The 10,921-nt window shown below is 42.7% G+C and overlaps 1 protein-coding gene across 1 annotated transcript; it reads left to right on the top strand.

The window, feature by feature from the left end:
* Positions 1–1,055: 1,055 nt before the first annotated feature.
* LOC123106550 (wall-associated receptor kinase 2) lies at positions 1,056–10,236 on the top strand. The gene is made up of 3 exons (XM_044528679.1): positions 1,056–2,002; positions 7,344–7,505; positions 8,959–10,236. The coding sequence occupies exons 1-3, from the start codon at positions 1,087–1,089 to the stop codon at positions 9,945–9,947; spliced, it is 2,067 nt and encodes a 688-aa protein (XP_044384614.1). The 5' UTR covers positions 1,056–1,086; the 3' UTR covers positions 9,948–10,236.
* The last annotated feature ends 685 nt before the right edge of the window (positions 10,237–10,921 follow it).

Here is a 10,921-nt window from a genome sequence, read left to right as displayed (position 1 = left end):
GTTCCGCCACTGATGCCACCCATTTGGTCCATGTCCTGCCGCCTATAGAGAGGACACTACTGAGCATACAAGGCAACATTATAAACATGGAGTCAGTAGAACATTGCAACAAGACCTTCCCAATAACCATACTGTTATGAGTTGTCCATAACTTCGAGGTCATCGCCATGAGCACATACCCTAAGAGGCGTCTCCTTCTTTCTTTTTTCTTTTTCTTTTGACAGAAAGACTGTAAGGGATGCCCCTACAACATAATTGGTGCAATAAATCTAAATTGTAAGTACCATACCTTAAACCCAGGCGGATGGAAAGACATCAACCTCTTTTGCAATAGACACAAACATGCCCTTAATCTGCAGACGTCTCCTTCTTCCGCAATAGACAATGTTGTCGAAACTGTGAACAAATTAACTGAACACTTCAGCACTCCATCATCTTCTGTTGTATCCAATATTTAGAGAATCATGCATCTCACTGATGAGAGTACAACTTTGTGCGTGACGTTTGCACTGGTGTATAATTTCTATGATAAAGCAGTGTTTGGCAAAGTCAAGAAGACGTACACTATTCTAAAACATCATTTTCATCGTTTCACTTGTTTATATAGGGTCATAGCCACAATCTCGTGGATACACCATCTTCATGTGTTTTTTTATATGTTTTCATTGAGGGTCTAACCGATACTAGGAAGGGTTTATTAGCCCTTGATTTTCCGAAGACAAATTAAAGTAGATGTCATGGCACTACTTATTATTACCATCATTCCAAATTACTTGTCCTAAATTTGTCTACATACGGATGTATCGAATACTAAAACATGTCTAAGATAAATAATGCGGGACGGAGGGAGTAGAACAAAATGATGTTTAGCCAAGTCAAGAGACCTTTACTATTCAAAACATCATTTTCGTTAGTTCACTTGTTTACACGAGACAAGGAGCCATGGGGCCAGTGCCTCGTGGACACAACACGTTGATGAGAATGCATGTTCAAGCCCAACGCCTTAGCTATTTAAACACTTGAAGGGTCGTTGTGAGATCACTGCATATCGAAAAGTGAGAGAGCCAGGATCGACCGAGAGTAGTGATGTCGAGGACATTTCAGTTGCTGCTAGTTCTTGCACTAGTAGGAATAGTTAGAGTGGGTGGTTCCCGCGCTCATAAGAACGTCACCCACGGCCCGCACAGCTGCGGCGGCGTGGATGTCCCCTACCCGTTCGGCATCGTGGAGGATGGCGGCGGTGGCGACTTCCGCACTGGGTTCCATGTCATGTGTGACGCCGGTGAGCCGGTACTGCACACCACCGGCGGTGACGGAAAGCCCATTAAGATCGGCAACTTCTCCATCAGGATGGCGGAGGTCCGCGTGTGGCTGCCCGTAGCGTGGCAGTGCTACGACTCCTCCGGCAACGTGAGTGGGTCAGACTACAATCCCCTAGAGTTCAACGACGAGGGCGTGTACCGCATCTCCCACGCCAGGAACAACCTCTTTGTTCTGGGCTGCGAAACCACGGGCTACCTCGGGAGCCAGCCGGACCAGGGCTCCGGCGAAAGCAGGTCTTACGCCCAGTTCACCGGCTGCCTCAGCTACTGCAACAACTCCCAGAGCGCGGCGAGCGGTGCCTGCTCCGGGGTAGGCTGCTGCCACGTAGAAATTCCGCCGGACCTCCTTGGCAACTGGGTGGCCTTCGTTATCTACGACCACAGGAATAAGGTCAACTTCAGCCCCTGCGATTACGCGTTTGTGGCGGAGAAGAAGCATTACAGCTTCAACACCACCGACCTCAAGAGGGCACTGCGCGGGACCACCTGGGAGATGCCGGTGGTCCTCGACTGGGCCATCCGCGACAGCCCCACCTGCAAGTTGGCCAGGAAGAAGAAGGAAGGGTACGCCTGCAAAAGCTCCAACAGCCGCTGCCTCGATTCTACCAACGGACCTGGGTACATCTGCAACTGCCGACGGGGCTACGAGGGCAACCCCTATAATGAGCGTGGCTGTACCGGTAAGTTTTCCTGCTATATACTACTCCCTCCGCTCCTAAATATAAGTCTTTTTAAAGATTTTAATAAGTGAACTTATATTTAGGAGCGGAGGGAGTAGTATCTCCTGCATGATCAAATATAATTTTGAACATATATTTAGAAGAACTTTTTTGAGAATCCCTGTAAAATATTTCTCACTGCATGCATGTCTTTCTTAATGCATTGAGAAAGCTTTTTGTCTAGCAGCATGCTATATATAAACACATCATGCATAACAATCACTTGTCTATTTTTTTAGGTAAATCACTTGTCTTTTCAGATATACGCTAATTCACAGGGAACATTTTTTCTTCTGGAATTTGCTAATTCTGAGGCAACTATTTTTTTCCCAATCATACTCAATTACCCATTCTTTCTTAAACAGTTGAAGTTCTCAATTTATCCCAAGTAAAATATCTTTAAGTTTTGCCAAGTCTATAAAAAATATAGCGGCATCTATAGGTTCAACCTCATATAGTATGAAATATATTTATGATGAATGTAATGAGATAAATGTCATCTTGTGAATGTTAGTATGTTTTTTACAGGCATGGTCAGACTTAAAGATGTTTGACTTAGACAAAACCTAGAAGTTCAAGTATTTTGAAACCGGGGGGGGGGGGGGGGTGTTAAGTATTTATGGTATAACAATTTTGTTCTTCTCTCATCTATTAAAAGACCTTCATCTCAATCAGCATGAAAAAATAATCTAAAATTCTAGAAAGAAACTAGGAAATTTGAGGTGTCAAAATCGAATATGTGATTTGTTAAAGAAAGTCTAAACATTAATATGGATAATTAGAAGGTCGTAAATCAGAGGTACGAGCATTTTTTATTTTGTACAACACGTTTTTTCTATAACAACAATAAGAGAGCATTTCATAATAAACATGTCTGGATTTTTTACTATCTAGAACAATCTAGATCTCTTAGTAAAAGAACTACATGTTAATCAACATGAGAAAGATCTAAGAGTAGAAGAAAGGAAATAGGATATACAAGGCATTAGAGAGAATACCTGATTTTGTTCAAACAATAATAATTTAGATGAGTAGAATGAAGTAAATTAGACATATTTGTGATTGTCCACAACACTTCTTCCATAAGGAAAATAGGAGAGCGCTCATGAAAAATAAAAAAAATCAAGATCTTTTCTATGAAAACTAGCATGGGGTCCCATGCAAGCGTTTGGGAAACACCATTAATTATTTATTTTCAATTTACACATGCTTATCTATAATATAAGTAAAGTTGATGAATCCAGATATATATGTTCATTTTGTGTGTACAAATGAAAGTTGTATGCGATATTAAATATTTACATGGAAGAATTATAAAATGAAATAACATAAATGGTGGAATTATGTCACTGGGTGGCAGCGGAAAATCATTGGTTTTGATTTGTCTAGGCAAAATAATATTTTATTTCTAAATTTAGGCAACCTTATCAACTTAATCAACATTAAGTCATCCCCTAAAAAAGGATAATTATGAGGGTCATCCAGACATCCAGGCAGACGGATGATGGACGATCACGCCATTAGATAGTTCATGAAATTAATATATTGTTCGCCTCTTATGAGGTTATGATATGCTCATATTCGGTGTATCAATTTTTGTTGGTATCGACGTTTTTTAGCTGCAATTGTAATGTATTGAATATGAAATGTTTAGATACAGTTGTGGTGATATATTAAATATTATCTATTTAGGTATAGTATTGAAAACCACTAGCTGTGATACAGTATGTCTCGGTACAATTATGACTGAATTATTTAGGCGCAGTTCCGAGAATCTAGGGGACACTATTGCTTTAGAAACGATTGTCAAGACATACCGATTGTTATATATGTGTGTACACTTTCTGAAAATACATCGGTATAATTTATTTTGAAACGACATGATGTTTGTACTACATAGAATTATGAATATTTTGTTTTACAAACAAGATGCTCTATTATTCGGAAATGATGTGGTGTTGTACAACCAATTTTTCATATATAAATTTGGTTTATAAAACTTAACACTGTCAAAGAGAACATAATATAATGTTCGTGTTCTATATATTGGCAGTGTCACTTGTATATTTAGGAGTGTGAGACCATCTAGTTCAATAATATCATATTGCACCAAATTCTTGACGACATTAATAAAGTTAGTATATCGAGAAGTTATTAAAAGATCCCTAACAAAACGTAGTAGGTTTTTAAGGTTTACAAAATAAATACTAAAAAGTAGCAGACTTTGCTAGTGTTAAAATACGTGCCTAGTCCTTTCCATCAGTTCGGACTTTTGACAAATTTGACTAGCGCATCAGTTCAATATGGTATATATTAGGGCATCTCCAGCCGTTGGCCCCCCAGGACGCATAAAAATCGCCCCCTGGGGGCGAGCCGGCGATACAATCGGCGCTGGGGGCGGTTTTGCGCCCAGTCGTCGCCCCCAGCTCGCCCCCAGGCGCCGAAATTGGCCCACTTTGCAGCCCAATTTCGGCGAATAAAGGGCCCATATGGGCGATAATAGGCCCATATTCGGCGTGGTTTCGCCGTGTCTCGGCGTTAAATTATCAACACAATTATTTCTTATCACATATTTCATCACAGAAAAATCAAATACTTCAACAAAATAGTACAACAACAAATAGTTCAATACAAATTATATAGTTCAACAAATAAAAAGTCGTATTTCATCACACGGCGTCCCCCTTGAGCCTCCATAGGTGCTCAATCAGATCTTTCTGCAGTTGATGATGCACATGTGGGTCTCGGATCTCCTGACGCATACTGAGATAGGCAGTCCAAGTTGTCGGTAGATGGTGATCAACTTCGGCTAGAGGACCCTGCCTGTAGTATGGTTCAGTGTCAAACACTGGGTCTTCTTACTCGCTCTCGATGATCATGTTGTGCAAGATGACACAGCAAGTCATAATCTCCCACATTTGATCTTTGGACCAGGTCTGAGCGGGGTACCAAACAACAGCGAATCGAGATTGGAGCACACCAAATGCCCGCTCGACATCCTTCCTGCAAGCCTCCTGAACTTTCGCAAACCAGGCGTTCTTGCCTCCTGCCGCAGGGTTTGAGATCGTCTTCACAAATGTCGACCATCTCGTATAGATGCCATCTGCTAGGTAGTACCCCTTGTTGTATTGGTGCCCATTGATCTCGAAGTTCATCGGAGGAGAATGGCCCTCAACGAGCTTGGCAAAAACAGGAGAACATTGCAGCACGTTGATGTCATTGTGAGTTCCTGGCATACCAAAGAAGGAGTGCCAAATCCAGAGGTCCTATATGGCTACCCCCTCAAGCACCACACTGCAACCGCCTTTGGCGCCTTTGTACATCCCCTGCCAACCAAATGGGCAATTCTTCCATTTCCAATGCATGCAGTCGATGCTTCCAAGCATCCCAGGAAATCCTCTTGCTGCATTCTGGGCTAGGATCCGAGCAGTGTCTTCCGCATTGGGTGTTCTCAAGTATTGTGGCCCAAACACTGCCACCACTGCCCGGCAGAACTTGTAGAAACACTCTATGCTGGTGGACTCGGCCATGCGCCCATAGTCGTCGAGCGAATCACTGGGAACTCCATATGCAAGCATCCTCATCGCTGTCGTGCACTTCTGGATGGAGGTGAATCCAAGAGCGACAGTGCAATCCATCTTGCACTTGAAGTAGTTGTCGAACTCCCGGATGGAATTCACAATCCTGAGGAAGAGCTTTCGGCTCATCCGATAACGGCGCCGAAATGTTTTCTCGCCATGAAGTGGAGCATCGGCGAAGTAGTCGGAATAGAGCATGCAGTAGCCTTCGAGACGATGTCGGTTCTTTGCTTTCACCCGCCCGGCGTCGAGCCACCTCGCCGCGGCTTTTCATTGCTCGCCATCAGCTGGGCGAGGGCGGCGAGCACCATGAGATGCTCTTCTTCCTGGACGTCGGCCGCGGCTTCCTCCTCCAGCAGCGCGGCGAGCTCTTCCTCGTCATCCGAGTCCATCGCCGAGTCAGGCAAAACGCCGAACACCTTGCCCTCGGTGGGCGTGTACCCGCCGCTAAACCGCGCCTCCGTGGCCGGAAACGGCGGCCAGAAACGCCTAGCTGCTGTGGGAGGGGCTGCCGCGGCGAAGCGCTACTATTTTTCGGCGGGGAATGGCTATCTAGCGGAGTAGGGCGGCGGCCGTCGCCGGGATATAGCTAGTGGTGGCCGAGGGCGCGGGGGGTGCGAGGCGAGTCGGGGGAAGCTTTTCCCCTGTCGGTGTGGGCCAGGCGTGCTTTTCCCTAGCGCCGGAGCCCCCAACTACCCCCAACGCGCCGGGTTCGGCCTGTGACCGCCGGGCGAAAAAAGGTCCGAACCGGCGATTTTCGGCGTCCTGGCGGCGCGAGTGGGCCGTTTTTTCGGCGTTGGCGCCGAAAAAGTGGCCTGGGGGGCCTGTTGGGGGCGCGGCTGGAGATGCCCTTAGAGCCACAAGGTCTCAGGATCAAATCCTGGCCAATGAACTATTTAATATAAAAAATAGTTGTGATCTAATCTTGATCCCACGTCTAAGGTCTTCATGGACGTCCACAACCTAGATGTGAGGGCGGTGTTAAAAAATGTTGCCTAGTCCTTTCCATCAGTTCGGACTTTTGCGAAATTTGGCTAACGCACCAGTTCGATAGCTAGCAACTATCTATTTACCTATAATTTATTCACATCTATAGGAACATCTACATGAAGTAGTTTGAATGTCTTATATGTTTATGACAAGAAAAACTTTCATTTAGCTACAAAAGAGTGACAAAACTATCAAAGTTTGGCTATTATGCATTCATATGCAGTGGTAAAATATTGGCAGAGTCACCATGCTGTTGCTCCAGTTACATGGATGGTAAGCATAGTCATTGTACCCCCTGCCCCAACCCACCCAAGAAAGTATGCAGCCTGTGGTATCTTTTTCGTTCAATTGTGCGAACTTAGTCAGGGCCTCTTATGTTCTAAGAAATTCCGTAGCAATTTTGGAGGACCTATTCCTTATGAATTGTTCCTATAAATAAAACTTGTTTGCACGATGGGCCTCTTATGTTTTTCCTGTGAACTTAGTCAGGGCCTCTTATGTTTTTCGTGTGGTTCAACACAACTTCTATTTTGTATTCATGTCATTCTAATCCTTACAGTATTAAGTATTCCATGACTTCTAAATTCTCTGGTATTTATTTCTCCCTTTTGAACATTGTGAAATCAAGGAAATCATCACTAGTTTGGATGGGAAAATAGTTGTTTTTTCGACATACTGAATGCATGGTCAGGTCAATGGTGTGTTCTGATGGTTAATTTTGATAAATAATGCAGATATAAATGAGTGTGAGCATCTTGACCACTATCCTTGCAAGGGAGACTGCGAGAACAAAGAAGGTTCTTACGAATGCACATGCCCCAAGCACACAAATAGTGCTAATCCCTTCAAAGAACGTTGCAGCCAAAATTTACCACTCGGAGCAAAGATCATCGTAGGTATGTATGTCAACTGCATGCAGTATACTATACCATTAATGCAAAAGTGTTATTGTGCATCCAATACATTTTTACTATCTTCGATTCTCTATTTTGTTTGCATCCTCTATATATTTGCAGATTGCATGCCTTCATTTGTTCATCCGTGACTTCTTCAGAACACGGAAGCTTCTGACACATAATTTAACTGTTAATTTTCATTTGAATGAACTAATTAAGGCAAGAGCAAGTTGCGAGCTATCTCATGGTTGCATGATGAAAGCATTTTTTCCCTTGCAATTCAGTTCATATTGCTTATTGGATCTACGCAATGGGTAGCATGGGAGGAGAAATAGGGGATTCTGGAATTTGAAGGAGATTAATTTACAATAAAACTAGGTGAACCTGGGCAACCCTAAGCAAGCAAATCCTTTGCTCGCGTCAATTGTTATCCTTCTAGAGCTTTGGCCACAAAGACCCAACCTTACGCAGTAGATCTCCCATTGCCATAGGTGATTCCCAACCCTCATAAACTTGTTCTTCTTTGACAAGTTCGAATTCTCAAGCAATGCTTATTCTACTACTAAGTGCCCACCACCTAGAATTATAAGAACCTTTCTTGAGAAAAATTCATCCGGTGCCAGGGGGTTACTGGTCCAGCGAACGTGAAAGATGAGATAGGGCATCTCTATCCGAACCCTTCAAATTTAGCCCCTTATACCTTAACTCCATATAGTCGAGGTCATCGCCGCCAAAGCCGCGCAACAGACCTTCCTTTGGCTAGGGTTACTCCGCTAGCTGGCCATTGTCGCAGCCACGACCGCCAGGTCTAGCTCGGTCTCATCGGTGGCCCGTCCATGCCCGCCCACTCCGCCGGACTCACCCAATAACACTCAATATGTTTTATATCTCATTTTGATGAAAATATGCCAAATATTGCGAAAAAAAGGATATGGGCACGGCAGACCAAATGGATCCTCCCGTTGGGTGCTGCGGCCAGGGAAAGGCGGACATTGGCCGGGCTCATTGAAGTTTCCCGAAGGGAGTAAGAAATCAGAAGGTGATTGATAAACCCACTTAAGAGACACACAACATATTAATGCCTAAAAAGGATTCACAAAAAAGATTAATGCCTAAAAAATGTGATGCTACGTAGTATTGGGTATACTCATTTCATTGGTGTGGCCATTTCTTAACTACGTTGATTTAGTTTGCCTGACACTTGGAAGTTCATATTCAGAATGGAAACACATTAACGATTTATTACTGTAATTTTCACTCTCGCTATTCTCAGTACTACAATCAAATATTAAGAACTTATAACTCATCTTTTTTATATGTGCTATTTTCTAAATCAACCACATGTAAAAGGGTAACTGTTGTCACAAGTAAACTTTTGACATTCCTTTATTTAATTTTAAAATAAGTTAATGGCAATTTGTTCCAATATTGTCTATATATTTTTGTTATACAGGTTCCATAGGGGGTCTTTTCATCATAGCTATTATGGTGTTCTTGTGGCTTCTTCACAAAGAGAAAAGAAGGATGAGAGACAATTTTGAAAAGAATGGGGGACCTATATTGGAAAAGATCAATAATATAAAGCTATTCAATAAGGAAGATATAAGGAAAATTCTGAAAAATAAGAAACTTCTCGGAAATGGTCACTTTGGTACGGTTTCCATGGGGCACACTGAGGATAAACAAGTGGTCGCTGTGAAAGAACCCATCAATCGCAAATCACCAAATGACCAATTTGTAAATGAGATCATCATTCAGTCTAGAGTCATTCACAAAAACATTGTCAAGCTCATAGGTTGTTGCCTACAATTTAAAGTCCCAACTTTGATCTATGAGTTTGTGCCCAATGGCAGCCTCGACGATATTCTTCATGGCAAGAACCATATGCCTCTAAAGTTGGGTCTACGTCTACAAATTGCTGCAGAATCAGCAGAAGGTCTAGCTTATATGCATTCAAAAACAACTACAACAATCCTCCATGGTGATGTTAAACCAGCTAATATACTTTTGAATGAAAAGTTTATGCCGAAGATCTCAGACTTTGGCATATCAAGGTTAATGGTCACTGGTATGCAAATGCAACACACTGGATGTATCATTTTTGACAAGGCTTATGTTGATCCAGTATATAGGAAAACTCAACAATTGACCACCAAGAGTGATATCTATAGTTTTGGAGTTGTGCTCTTGGAGCTCATTACAAGAAAGAAAGCCTCTCATTCTGACAACAACTTACTCGGGAACTTTCTTGATACCTACACAAAGGACAAGTCTGTGACCGAGCTCCTGGATAAGGAACTTGGAGAGGATGATCAAGAAATTTTTGGTCATTTAATAGGGATGATTATGCAATGTATAAATCTTGACGTCAATCAGAGACCAGAGATGACCGATGTCGCTGAGCGTCTTCATGATATGGTGAAGAGGTTAAATAATAAATAGGATGATCTACCAAATGATCATGTGGTTTCACCGCAAGTTGATGCATGTTCCAGTTGAGAGACAAACATAGAGGAAATGAGCATGCATGTAACACTTATATGCTTATTGTGGGCTATACTTGTATTGATACAAAATTTCCTGAAGTACAAGTATGATAGGTTACCCGAGAGATGATGTAACTAATTAGAATGGTTCTCTTCCATATGTAGAAGAGGAGATATATACTTGGGCCCGAATAAATGTTACTCCCTCCGTAAACTAATATAAGAGCGTTTAGAATACTAAAGTAGTGATCTAAATGCTCTTATATTAGTTTACAGAGGGAGTACTTGTCTGTATGCGTTATGCTTGTAATGGCTAGTTTGTGATTGCTTATCTTGATGTGGTCTTAGTTTCGTAAGATGCTGTGGAACCTGAAAAGGCATGGCTAGTTTAATACAAGCCCGTGCACACAATGTAACAACAGAAACCGGACAAACTAAAGAGAGTCAGCGTGTTGCAATTGTTTTAGACTACTATATAGGGAAACACTTATATTCAGTAATCTTATTGGAGACATTTGTCAGACGGGTCATTTGCTGTCGATACTTTCCTAATCCCAAGGCTGGTATACTTCTATGCAAACTACCCAATTTAATTGGATCCGAGAAAATCTCGCCTACCCCGTTCCAATCACCTCAAAGCATCTACAGTCAAACTCCTCAAATTGACCGGGTAGACACAGGGACCACTAACCGGACATGAGAGAAGCAAAAAAGTTGACCCAACCGGACCCCTCATATCATCCCTATACGCCGGGCTGTCTGAACCCTCATATCCATCTCGAATATGGGGAGGATATGAGGGCTCGCGGATGCGTCCGGGTGCGTCCGGTTAGTCCGCCGCATAGGACACATCCCCACCCGGACCACCTTTCTCTTTATTTATCCATTCTTTTATTTCTCTTTCTTCATCTCCATCAATCACATGCACGT

This window comes from Triticum aestivum, chromosome 5A, assembly GCF_018294505.1.
Source record: "Triticum aestivum cultivar Chinese Spring chromosome 5A, IWGSC CS RefSeq v2.1, whole genome shotgun sequence".
NCBI classification, from domain to species: Eukaryota; Viridiplantae; Streptophyta; class Magnoliopsida; order Poales; family Poaceae; genus Triticum; species Triticum aestivum.
The sequence above is the reverse complement of the archived record's forward strand: the minus strand, read 5'-3'. Positions and strand labels throughout refer to the sequence as shown.

Bases quoted from the DNA above. Each gene is read 5' to 3' on its own strand.
- LOC123106550 (XM_044528679.1), top strand. From the start codon at position 1,087: ATGTCGAGGACATTTCAGTTGCTGCTAGTTCTTGCACTAGTAGGAATA. The intron at 2,003-7,343 runs GTAAGTTTTCCT...TAAATAATGCAG, and splicing joins TAATGAGCGTGGCTGTACCG to ATATAAATGAGTGTGAGCAT. The intron at 7,506-8,958 runs GTATGTATGTCA...TTTGTTATACAG, and splicing joins CGGAGCAAAGATCATCGTAG to GTTCCATAGGGGGTCTTTTC.